Source organism: Falco cherrug, chromosome 9 (genome assembly GCF_023634085.1).
Source record: "Falco cherrug isolate bFalChe1 chromosome 9, bFalChe1.pri, whole genome shotgun sequence".
Classification (NCBI taxonomy): domain Eukaryota; kingdom Metazoa; phylum Chordata; class Aves; order Falconiformes; family Falconidae; genus Falco; species Falco cherrug.
Genome location: NC_073705.1, coordinates 38,404,915 through 38,416,990, shown reverse-complemented (window position 1 = coordinate 38,416,990; position 12,076 = coordinate 38,404,915). Strand labels below are relative to the sequence as shown.

The 12,076-nt window shown below is 56.9% G+C and overlaps 1 protein-coding gene across 3 annotated transcripts in view; it reads right to left on the bottom strand.

The window, feature by feature from the left end:
* Positions 1–20: 20 nt before the first annotated feature.
* CDH23 (cadherin related 23) overlaps positions 21–12,076 on the bottom strand; it is a 213,404-nt gene continuing 201,348 nt past the window's right edge. For 2 of the 3 annotated variants that reach the window (XM_055720363.1, XM_055720365.1), the window contains exons 39-60: positions 11,457–11,915; positions 10,471–10,587; positions 9,703–9,927; positions 9,451–9,620; positions 9,033–9,170; positions 8,757–8,876; positions 8,137–8,314; positions 7,265–7,476; positions 6,546–6,740; positions 6,121–6,231; positions 5,808–5,937; positions 5,365–5,628; positions 5,074–5,235; positions 4,701–4,957; positions 4,327–4,424; positions 4,106–4,226; positions 3,847–3,926; positions 3,489–3,529; positions 3,128–3,188; positions 2,585–2,714; positions 2,381–2,503; positions 1,015–2,200 (exon numbers count right to left, since the gene is read on the bottom strand). In XM_055720363.1, the coding sequence (XP_055576338.1) occupies positions 1,697–2,200; positions 2,381–2,503; positions 2,585–2,714; positions 3,128–3,188; positions 3,489–3,529; positions 3,847–3,926; positions 4,106–4,226; positions 4,327–4,424; positions 4,701–4,957; positions 5,074–5,235; positions 5,365–5,628; positions 5,808–5,937; positions 6,121–6,231; positions 6,546–6,740; positions 7,265–7,476; positions 8,137–8,314; positions 8,757–8,876; positions 9,033–9,170; positions 9,451–9,620; positions 9,703–9,927; positions 10,471–10,587; positions 11,457–11,915 (3,896 nt within the window). In that variant the 3' untranslated portion in view covers positions 1,015–1,696. Of the gene's footprint in view, positions 2,201–2,380; positions 2,504–2,584; positions 2,715–3,127; positions 3,189–3,488; positions 3,530–3,846; positions 3,927–4,105; positions 4,227–4,326; positions 4,425–4,700; positions 4,958–5,073; positions 5,236–5,364; positions 5,629–5,807; positions 5,938–6,120; positions 6,232–6,545; positions 6,741–7,264; positions 7,477–8,136; positions 8,315–8,756; positions 8,877–9,032; positions 9,171–9,450; positions 9,621–9,702; positions 9,928–10,470; positions 10,588–11,456; positions 11,916–12,076 lie in introns of all 3 variants that reach the window. The other variant, XM_055720362.1, reaches the window with a different exon arrangement.

The following is a 12,076-nucleotide window of genomic DNA, read 5'->3' as shown; positions in this document are numbered from 1 at the left end:
GGAGGAAGGATGACAGACAGTTTACCCAAAACCATAGACAGTGTATTTCTGAGTCCCGTAACAGACCGTGCCCGAAACTCTCCACAAGGTTACGATTGGAAACAAACCCTCGAACGAACAAACCCAAAAGCAAGAGAGAAGGGGAAAGAAAAGGGCAAGAAAAAACACGCACAAGCACTCCACATCCAGAAGCCCCAGTTATTGTCAGTCTCTCTCTTTTTCAATGTCGCAACATGTTTTGGTAAAGCCAGCAAAATGGAGAAATGTCTTGGGGTTTTTTTTTGTTTGTTTTTTGTTTTTTGTTTTTTTTCTGGGGGGGCCTTCCTTGCTGGAAAGGTGACATTTATGCCAACCAGACACAGCCCCTCCCTATGCTGTCCCAGCCCTCCCTCTGCCCATGGTTGAGGTGTGATGGCTGCTTGTCTCCAGCCTGCGCCTGGGGATGCTGCAGCGGCTTATCATCCTGCACCTTCACCCCTGTCCAGTCTGGACTCATTGGATTCATTTAGCTTTTCTTTTTTTTTAAAAAAAAAAAACTTTTTTTTTTTTAATAAGAAAAATAAAAAAAATTTAATGCTTTCATGGATAAATGACAGGTGAGTAAAAGCATACTGGTCCTGAGAGCCCTTTCCTGGGGCCAAGCTCTCCAAGGCTGCCAGAGCAAACTGCACTGGTTGGCCTGGACTCCTTCTGCAGGTGAAGGAGGGGGCCAAGCACTGGTCTTGGGGTGCCCACAGTGCCCGCCACGGCCCCCCTGGTCCGTGCTTCATCCCTGCTGGCCCCGGCTTGCCTAGAGGAGCACCACCAGCACCACCGCTCGTCATAACTCTGTGATCTCCAGAGGGCTCTCCATGATCACCTCCCGCATCTTGTGCAGGGGGGTGGACTTGGCTGACTCAGTGCGGGCGTTGTGGTCACTGTAGCCCCCACAGTCGGCGGTCAGAGTCTCCAGCGAGCGCCCCAGCACCTTCTGGTCATCCTCAGGCAGGCTGTTGAGGTCAGAGGCGAGCAGCGTGCCTGTGCTGCCATGCACCACATGGATGCCATCGGGACCTTTCAGCTCCACTGGTTGCTTGTGGCGGAAGCGAAGGCTGCCCTGGCTGGGGCTGCGCTCCTCCTCCTCCTCCTCCTCCAGCTCCTTCTGGATCAGCTGCAAAAGGTTCATGGAGCAGGGGAATCACAATAGCAGCCGGAGCAGATCCTGGCTTCCACGTCTCCAAACCTCCTGCAATGGCGGAGCCCAGCGGGAGGGATGGGACCCTTGTCTTCTGAAGCAGCCTCAGACCACGGTGATGAGGATCACCAGTGCAATGATGATCTCCAGCCAGAGCACTTGCTGGGTGGTCATCCCGGCTCAGGCATCAGCTGCCAGCTGGGTAGTGTGTCCCACAGCAGCCAAGGAGGAGTTTGGACTGGGTTTGGGATTTGGGGTTGTGTGAGGGTGGTGGGGCAGGAGGCAGACAAGGAAAGGAGTTGAGGGAAGGCTGGAGGGGGATAAGCGTGAGGAGGGATGGGGGGCAGAAGGGCTCAAAGGTGTCTCCCATCCCACTGCTCTCCTCTGCTCTGTTTGCCCCAAGTTTTGCACCCCCATGAAGAGAAGGAAGGCTGCAGGAGTTCCTTGTCCCCAACACCAGCCCTCCTGCACCAAAACCCTCTATTTCAGCCTTTTTGCCTCAGACCTGCTGAGTTGCTAAGCTTAGAGAAGCAGAGGGTAGGGAAGATGTCCCTGTGTGCATGCAGGGACCTGCAGCTTCTTGGCCAGCCTCGAGAGAGAGGGGGAGGTGATGGACAGAGCCCACCCTCCAAAGAGGGAGGTCCTCCCCCACCGTGGGAGAGACTGAAGGAGAAGTCTCTGATGCTCAGAGAAAACACAGGGGGTCACGAGAGCTGGGGTACTGCAGGGAACTGGCAGCCTCAGTGGAAAACCAGCGCCTGGCTCATTTTGGCCAAGCAGAGAATGAGGGAACCACCGAGTGATGGGGACTGCAGCCACGGGGAGCAACCGCGGCCTGTGGGGCCAGGAAGACACACTGCATCCCAGAGGGCACGGCAAGCATCTCCCCGCGCCCATGCACAGCCCATCTACCTCTGAGACCGAGGAGCGGTCCCCCTGACTGGTGGTGGCCTTATGCACCATCCGCTGGGCAAAGAGTTTTTTCAAGCGCATGTAATCATCCAGAACCACCTTCAAGAGAGAGCCCTGGGTGGAGGGGGAGAGACGATGGGTTACCCAAAGGAGATGGTTTGGTCACAGGGGGGATGGCCTCATCCCAGCACTTTTTTGAGCAACGTGACCCTCTGGTGCTGCAGCCGAGAACCTGGAAACTGTAGTGGTAGGAGAAGACCCCCTTGGTGGAGGGTGCCCACACTCAACACTCACCTTGATGGGTCCCTCCCGCATGATCTGCCCCAGCTTGGCAATGTTGTCATACTCCTGGATGGCGGCCCGCAGATAGCGGTCATCCTCAGGCTTGGCTGCGGAAGGCTCCCTGCCGAAGGTACCCTGCGGGAGGAGAGAGTGGCTGACAGGCGGTGCGGGTGGTGGGCGCAGGGAGGAGGGGTCCCGGTGGGGGCCATGTCTCACGTGGGTGCGGGCAGGGCTGTTCCAGAGGTCAGTGATCTCGCTCAGGTTCTCCGGCAGGTCGTCCTCGTGCTCCGCCTGCGCTGCCAGCTCCATGTTCCTGCAGAAGGGGTCCAGCCACACCGGGTTGGCCCTGCCCGGGGGAGAGGAGCAGCCTTCAGCACAAGCAAGAGGGGCAGCACCCCCAACCCCATCCAGAGCCAGGATGCTGAGGTTGCGCTGCCTCCTCCTGGCCTGTGCAGGATCCAGACGTGTGACACCTGCCCATCATCTCTGTTTACCCCAAGCCTGGCCAGTATTGGCAGAGACAAGAGTCACAGGAGAAAGCACAAAGTCTTTGAAAGCTCTCGAGGTAGGCACGTGTCCCAGGGCCAGAGTCACGCCCCAAATGGCATGGCTGGCTCCGTCCCTCTGCAGAGCAGAGAGGCATCATGCCTCCGCCTCCTGTGCATCCCTGGCTGCAAAACACAGGCATCCTCTCTCAGGGAGCAGCCTGTGATCCCGCAAGGTGGCAAACCGGCAAGGGGAAGGAAGAGGAGGACTCACCCATCAAAGGAGTACTTGTTGGTGTTTGGCATGTCCATGATGTCCATAAAGCCTCTGTTCCCTGCAAAAGGCAGGAGCAGGGGTTACAGCGTGGCATGTTGGTGGGCTGATCGTCAAACCACAGGATGGCACTTAGCTCTTGGGGAAATGCAGTGACCAAACAGGCACCGGTGGCATGAGAAACACACTGATAATGCGGAGCCTGGATGCTAAGAAAAGCCTCCCTGCATTGTGCCTTGCTGGGCAGGGTCACCTCTGATTTGCACCCCACTGAGATCTCCCGCATCTCCCTCTGTACCCCCTCCGTGCTCTTCATGCACCCTGCTGTCCATGCAGCTGGAAAACCCCAAACACTGCTCACCGGTGGAGCCAGCCACTATGGCTTTCAATTTCCTTTTGTGCCTGTGAAAGAAATACAGCATATCAGGGAAGAAAATCAAGATGCTCAAAAGGAGAGGGGGACACAGATTTGCAATAAACCTGTAAACAGCCCGTGTAGCAATAAGGATGGAAAACTTGCAGGGGAGGGGCACTATCAGTGTTAAAGCCACTGTATTTTGGGGGAAGAAGGGCAATTTCTGAACCCAAGCTGAGCCCTGCCACAGAAGGTGTTGGGAAGCTCCTTTGCCAGCCCCGCCAGGGCCGGGAGCAGCCACGCAGGTGCCCCCTGGCCCATCAGGAGATTGCGGCCAGTGGGGCAGAGCCCAGGCGTTACTTACACTGTCCGGTAGTACCAGTTCATCAGGATGAAGAGCATGGCAGCCAGGAAAAGCAGGACGGCCAGCACGATGATCACCATCTAGGAGAGACAGAAGGGTAGTGGCAACCTCTGGCATGAAGCCAGCATACAGTGGTGGGCACCTGCCTGAAATTATTTGGGTGAAATATCTCCCCAGTCCATGGAGGGCCATGGAGGATGGAAGGGACAGTGCCCCACCTGTGAGCAGCAGCCATCTCCAGCCCCAGCTGTGCTATTACCTGCAGAGCTGAGAGGTCATCTGGGGCCCGGGCAGTGATGGCAGGCTGCACATCCAGCACATTGTAGTTCCTGAAGAGGTTCCTCAGCTGCTCCTTGTTCTCATCTATCATCTGAATCACCCTGGGAAGAGAAGGGTTGCTTGGGCATCTTGCTGTTAATGAGGCTCCCCAAGGACTCAACGGGCTGGGTGATGGGCTGGGTGATGGGCCAGGTGACATACCGCTCCACATCCAGGATGCGGTTGGTCTCCCTGTTCACAACGTGGATCAGCAGCTCTGTCTGTGCGAAGTTCACCCGACCCTTCTTGTCCACATGGAACTGGGGAGAGACCGCAAGGTCTGCAGTGTGGGAGAGGTGTCTCCTCCCAGGACATCTCCCAAGCATGCCCTGACGTGCTCATGTGGCCAGAGACCCTCAAGCTTGGCATGGGGTTGGTCTGAACCCCTTCAATACACCCCAGCCTGGGGTGTTATTTGTCACCTTCAGAGCTCAGGGGTGTCTACAGTTTATACAGACAGGGCACCCTCAAAGGAGATCTCCCAACCAGCATGTGAAAGCTTACCTACCCCTCCAAGCAACCTCAGGGGTGGTTACCTGCACATCATCCGTGTTGACAATGGCGCCTGTGATGTTGGAGAGCAGGCTGATGAACTCCTCCTCAAACTGCCTGACTTTGTCGGGGATCTCATTGATGATGATTTTGACCCGCTGGTCATCACGTAGGATGTAAATCCCCACAATGGCTGTGTCATTGTGGCCCACCAGGTCAGAGGCCATGACGTCCACCACAAAGTAGCCAGGGTTGTAGGCCGTGAAGAGGTCAAAGGTCCGCAGGATCCCATCAAGGGTTCCTGGGGAAAGGATGGTCACAAGCCCAGGATTAGTGACCCTGACCACGGGGAAGTCTTTGCCCACAGGGATGTCTCTGGCCCTGATGCCATGCTCCTACAGCATGCAGGGTACACACCAATGCTGAAGATGTTGGCCACCTCCTCAGAGTCATTGGACTGATGCTTGATGTAGCGGATGCCCAAGATGTTGTACAGGACCAGGCTGTTATTGCCTATATCGGCATCCACTGCGACCACTCTGATCAGCTCCGATCCCACCTTGGCGTCAGTGGCTACCCCTTTGAGAGAGAGAGAGATGGGACAGGAACCTGGGGCTGGGCTGGCTCTCACTGCCCCTTCATCTGCTGGACTCTCCCCGGAGTATCTCTGGCTCCTGGTGCCCCCCCCCAGCCCCTGGCACCCCTTACCCGCTGTGTACTCCGACTTGGTGAACTGGGGGGACTGGTCATTGATGTCGTCCAGGAAGATCCGCACCTCCTGAAGGGTCAGGTCCCCACTGAGGTCCCAGGGCTGGGCTCTGCCCGCCTGCTGGTCCTGGGGAGGGGACCAGTTCCTCTGGCTGGATGCTTTGACGATGATGGAGTAGTATGGCTCCTTCTCCCGGTCCAGGTCTTGCAAGACCTGCAGCTTCCCCTCTCGGCTCAGCTGGAAGTTGCTCTCCTGGTTCCCAGCTGGGTGTAGAAAAGGATTGCCAGTTATTCCCCTCTAGGCTTGGCATTTCTGAAACGCCACCTTGACCGTTGGCCAGGCCAGAAAAGCAGTGAGGAGATGATGGGAGCGACAGAAACCCTTGGGAAGGGTTGTGCTGAGGAATGCAGAGCTGCCCGTCCCCTCCTGGCTCAGCACCCACCTGCTATGAAGTAGTAAACGATGGCGTTGGAGCCCTCATCCGCATCTACTGCCCCGGTGACGTTCCCCACCACGGTGCCTGGCTGTGAGTGCTCAGGGACGGAGAGTGCCTGGTACTGGGGACTGTCCCTCTGCCAGAGACCCCAGGAGAAGGGAGTGTTATGAGCACTGAGGTGGCTTTAAATAAAAGCAGACAGATCCCATTGTGCTCCCCACCATGGTGATGCCCAGCGATGCATGCTCCATCACACGTGCTTGCCGACATCGCCATCCCTGCATGCCCTGTGTCCCACCCCCTCCATCCCACGCCTTACGGGTGGCCTGAGGAAGATGGGCTCATTGTCATCAATATCATCGAGTGCGATCTGCAGGGGCTGCATGGTCTCGTAGGCTGGCTGGCCCTGGTCGCAGGCCACGATGATCAGCTGGGGAGAGAGGCAAAAGGCCGTCCTGGGCAAAACCACACGGGCCAGGGGACTGGAGGCACAGACAGACGGGACAGCTGGGTGGTGGAGGATTTTTGGGGGGTTTAACAGGGAACTGGGAGTTGGCCCACCAGGGGGCAACTCTCCGATGCCACTTCATAACCACCCAGTTCCTGCTAAGGGGTGACAAGTTCACGACTGTGGCAGCTGACTCCATCCCCACCACATCCCTTGCATCCTGCTAGCCCCACACCAGACCCACAGCCTCGAGGACCATCCTGGCCACCCCACGGGCACGCTGCCGCCTGGCTTACATTGTACACTGCCTGCTTCTCCCGGTCCAACCGCATGGCCGTCTGGATCAGCCCGCTGACTGAGTCGATGCTGAAATACTCCCAGTCTTTGTTCCCTGCCCCAGTTTTCAGCAGGCTGTAGAGCACCATTCCATTGAGGCCCTCGTCTTTGTCCGTGGCGTAGACCTCGTAGACATTGGATCGCAGGGGGATCTCCTGCTTGCACACACGTAGCCCTTCAGCCCCGGCACTGCACCTGAGCCCTCCACTCCCCCCTGCCCCTCTGACCCCTTTGTATTGGGGTCAACAGGCTCCCGCTCCCCAAAACCCAACTGGAGCCTGGCAACATGAAGCCATCATTCCCTTTGGGAGGGTGGCTGCTCCGTGCAGGTGCTGGGGACTGGCTGAGCCAAGCCTGGCTTCCCAGAAAGGAGAAACATCTTAAATGTCAGCATTTCAGTCCTTGTTTATAAATAGGTTCAGCAGACTGGCTGTTTAATTTGCGTGCTGCTGGTGTTTCTGTTCCCCAAAGCTTCCCCAGCACCCCCACTCACACGTATGGAGAGGGGCTGTTGTTGATCACCCAGCCTCATGACCCAAACCTTCTTACCACCCGTCAAATCAAGGTCTTGTTCCGTCCCCGGTAGAGTTGGAGATTGGATTTTGCCACCAGTAGGCAGGAGCGCTCCCAGACACAGACTCGGCACGCCACAAGCCCTGCTCCCTCCCAAAGGATTTACCTCCTTGATGTGCAGGATGGTGCCGTTGGGTGGGCGGATGAAGACAGGGCGGTTGTCGTTGATGTCGATGACCTCGATGTGGAGCATGGTGGTCCCCCAGAGAGGAGGATGCCCTTTGTCCGTGGCCACCACGGTGAGATTGAACCTCTCGTAGGACTGCAAGCGCCACCGGGATGTGACAAGCCCAGAGTCTTTATTGATCTTGAAAGCCTCTGGGGGCAGGAAAAACACACCTCTGACTCAGGACACTTCACGTCAGATAAATTACAATTAGAAACCAGTATACCGCTGAAGCACACCCCTCACTGGTGGGAAATCCCTGTCAAGGCTGCCTGAGGCCAGGTGTGTGAATGGTCTCAGGGTTTTTCAGAGCACCTGCCCAGGCTGATGGTCAGAGGAGTCCATGAGTCTCGGGAAAATGAATGTTCTGCCATTCCCCTCTACATTTATGTTGTTTTTTGCCTGGTTCCTATCACTCCTTGGTGTGCAGAGATACAGGCACAACCAGTATCCACCCACAACCTCCTCCTAGCTCTTCTTAGCTTTCCTCTAAAGCATGCAGTGGGTTTGCTACAAGACACACTTGTGTACATAGAAAGTCCTGCTGGGGTGGGGGAGAAGAGGATGAACCAAGGCTGGGCTGGAGGATGAAGGCAGGCAAGGCTGCAACATGTCACGCCACAAGGAACTGGGAGATGTGGAGCAATACTGAAAACTCCACGCTTTCAGCATTGCTCCCGGCAGCGCTCGCACAACCTTGCTTCAAACCAGCTGTGGGACATGGCATGTAAGCTTGGCCCCTACATCTCCTCTAATTGTTCTTCATCATAACCCTCTTCCCTGGGGAGCAGCCCCTCACCAGCAGCACCTACCTGCTCCGGGGCCCTCGATGCTGTAGGTCACCATCCCGTTTTCCCCTTCGTCCAGGTCGGTGGCAGTCATTGTGATCACCGAGGTCCCTGCTGGCTCATTCTCATAGACACTGGTGCTGAACTGGCTCTTGCTGAACTGGGGCCTGAAGTCATTGATGTCCAGGACTGTGATCAGCACCTTTGACAAAGCACAGCCAGCTGGGTGACGTGAGGCTGGAGACAGCTGGGCAGCCCCTGGGGGCCATATCCCTGCCACGACCCACGGCTCCGCTGCCGGCGCGCAGTGCCCTTCCTGCTATTCGTGTAGATCTGCTAGCCGAATTCCTGCCTCCAACAATGGGGGTGGCCATGGCCGGGACACCCATTCATGCTGGAGCACTTGCAGACAATCATGTCACCCTCCCCTGCCCCCCCCCGCTCTGTCCCCTCCTGCTGACACACTGTTCCCACATTACAAAGTGCCCTGCACCATCTACCCTACAGGCTCTGGGGTCACCTACTCTTCCTTCTGGCTAATTCCTCCCCGAGCCACCAGCAAGCTTGCTGGGAAGGAAAGCCTGAGGTTTAACACCTTCTTACTGGTGACCATCACACGAGGGGTGGTGGGAGGAGAGCCCTACCTGCACAGAGTTCTCCCGACGGTTACTGGAGACATCCCCAGGGTTGTCCCTGGCCACAGCTGTCAGTGTGTAGTGATCCTTCTTCTCCCGGTCCAGGGCTGACAGGACATAGATGTCACCCTGCAGCACACAGAGACTTTCAGGTAGACCTTGTCTGGCAGAGCAGGTACTCGAGAAGGGGCAGAAGGTGAGGTGTGGGAGCAAGGCACAAGGTGGGACCATGTCAGCCATCCCTCTCCTTCCCCTGCTCTGTCCCAGCCTTGGTTTGTTCCTTACCGTGTTGGGATTTATGCCAAACTTGCCCTCTCCGTCCCCCAGGCTGTACTGGATGAGAGCAAAACGCCCAGAATCTGCATCTGTGGCCTTGACCCTCAGGATGACTGTACCCAACGGCACGTCCTCAAAGACAGCTTTCTGCAAGCAAAGGGAACAGGCAGGACGGGTTGTTCCCTCACTTGCTGTTTCACTGGGCAGTAAGCCAGGGTGCAGGGTGACACCCAGGGGTGGGCACAGCTGGACCCAGAACAAGATGTTCACACAGAGTACATTGGTGGGTTGACCATCTTCTTCATATGGTTCAACCACCGACAGAGGAAGAGAAGGTGTCCCTGGACAACCCCCAGCTCTGTGCCTGTCATCACAAGGAAGGCACTGCCCAGCCCCACAGGGACTTGAACAAGGGAGTCCAGCTTACCTGGTAGGATGGCTGGCTGAAAATGGGATTGTTGTCATTGATGTCCACTATCTCGAGGTACACAGGGATCTCAGCAGATCTGCGGGGAGAGCCGTTGTCAGAGGCTCGAATGGTGAAGTTCAGCCACTGCACCTCCTCGTAGTCCACTGTCCTGTTGGCCACGACCTTCCCTAGAGGACAGGAGACCCTGAAATAAGAAACCTGCCCCAGGCCACTGACCTGCCCAGACTCCCAGCTCCCAAGGCCACCAACCTGCTGACTGGTCTTCAAGGCAGGCATAGCCTTCTGGGGAGAGGTTCAGCAGCTCATAGGTGATCTGCCCATTGGCACCTTTGTCTGGGTCCACTGCCGAGATGGAGATGAGTGTGGTGCCCTGTGTGGCTCCCTCCAGGATCCTCTCAGTGAAATAGGTGACCCCAAAGGGGCGGAAGCGGGGCGTGTTGTCATTGACGTCCAAGACGTTGATTGTCAGCTTGGCTGTGGCCATGGTGGAGACCACGGGGGAAGAGAAGAGGCAGAGAACAAGCGGGAAAGAGAAGGGAAAGAAGAACGGGAGAAAGGAGGGTTGTAAATATACAAGCATGAAACTCCAGAAAAGCCAACTAAATGGAGCTAGTTCACCAAGAAAAATGACAATATTCAGCAAAGCTGCTATGCCCTGACCTGGCCATAACATGGTCTCACCTGCTTGAGACCTACTCCTGATCTGTATGTGCCTTCTCACACATGGGCCTGGAATTACCAGGAGCAGGGTCGCAAGACACGATGGGGATAGTAATGAAGAAGTGGGCATCTCCCATGGTAAGGTTATGGACAAATAGTTCTCTCCATCCCTGGGATGCCCGAGCCATTCGCTAAAGGAGGGCCCAGAGGAGAAACCGAACCTGATGGGAGCTGGCCCAGGACTGCTCCCACTGGAAATGTTGCTTGTCAGGATGGAGAGGGAGGTAGGGGAACTGTGCCAGCCCCTGGCAGCTGCCACCTCTGGCCTTGCGCTCCGTGGGCAGAGCCCACGCTTACCGTTGGGCACGCTGACTGAGCGGTCGATGACTTCGCTGGCATTGTCATGGACGGAGATGGTGAGCTCGTAGGTGGCCACCAGTTCCCGGTTGAGGGGACTTTTGATCTTCACAGCTCCTGGGAACCCCAAAAAGGTGGGGGTCACAGGCTGTGCCTGTGCCCCTCCATTCAGGACCCTCAGCAGCCTGGTCTGTACCAGCCGACTGCTGCAACCTCTGCTGCACTTGCTCTCCTGCCTCTTCCCAAAGGCTAAATGGGGAAAATACTCGGTAGCTACAGGAGAAGACAACTTTTCTCCCCGTTCTCCATCTCCTGCCTTCCTGCCTGCTCCGCTCTGCCCAGCTAACAGGTTCTCATGCTGCCTCAGCTGGGGTAAGGGTTTGTGTTGTGTGGACAAGAGGGGTTTGGGAGCAACTGCTGCTGCTCCTCTGCCGAACCCCATCCACTTTAGCTCAGCATTCTGGCGTCTTTAGGAGTCTTGCCCAGTAACCCTTACAACGAGGGCATTTTAGTTTCCTGGATCAGCTCTGTGCTTCCAAAACAGATGCAGGGAGTTCCTGGCCCTCCTTCCCTGAGGGTAGAGCCCACCATCTACCCTGGAGTCCCCCCTGATCCCCCCAGTGAGGGTGCCTGTGTCCAGTCTGCCAAGGCTGAGCAGCGCCCGGCCTGCAGCAGAGCCACCTGTGATGGAGATGGGTGAGATGGAGGGAGGCGATTGATGGCACGGAGAGAGAAACAAGCACAGACACAGAGACAAACCTGGTGAGCTGAGAGCCGGAAAGGAAAGAAAAGGGTTAGTTAAGTTGGTTGGCCAAGGGAGAGAGGACAGGACAGGGTAAGACAGGGCAGCAGGAGGAGGACAGCGGGGAGGCAGGAGAGGAGCATCATCTCTCCATGCCTCAGACACCTACCTCCAGGCAGAGAAGAAGAAGCAGAAGCGAGGAGAGGAGTCCACACTGCCCGTGCCACCCTTCCCGCTCTCCTACCTGTCCTAAAATCCACTGTGAATACTCCTTGCTGTTCAGGCACCAGTGCATCCGTGTCATCACGGGCCACGATCTCCAGCAGGTAGTACTCCAGGCGAGGGTGAAGGTCCCGGTCAATGGCAGCCACCTCAGCCACCACGGTGCCAGGGGTGGCCGACTCAGGGATGCTGACAGTCTGGATGGGGTTGATGAATTCGGGCCGACAGTCATTGATGTCATCGATGAAGAGGCTGACAGTGGCAGTGCCTGACAGCGCTGGCGTGCCCTGGTCCACAGCCACCACCGTTAGCCGGTACGCATCCCGCTCCTCCCGGTCGATGGTGATGTTGGCCACACGGATCACCCCCGTGGTGGCATCAATCAGGAACCTGTCCTGGCCACCACCCTCTATCCGGTAATCCAGCTGCTGGTTGAGGCCACTGTCAGCATCCGTGGCTGTCACCTGGAGGATGGAGAAGCCTGGAAAGCGGGGGAACAGCTCTCTCAGGCAAGGGTTGGAGGCAGCAACAAGCCCCTGGTCACAAGGCAAATACTGTCAAACCGTGTGGGCAGCCACAGTTCCCAAATTTTCCCTTCACCCCCATGCTGGCCAACCCTGACAATGGAGCTGGATCTTCACA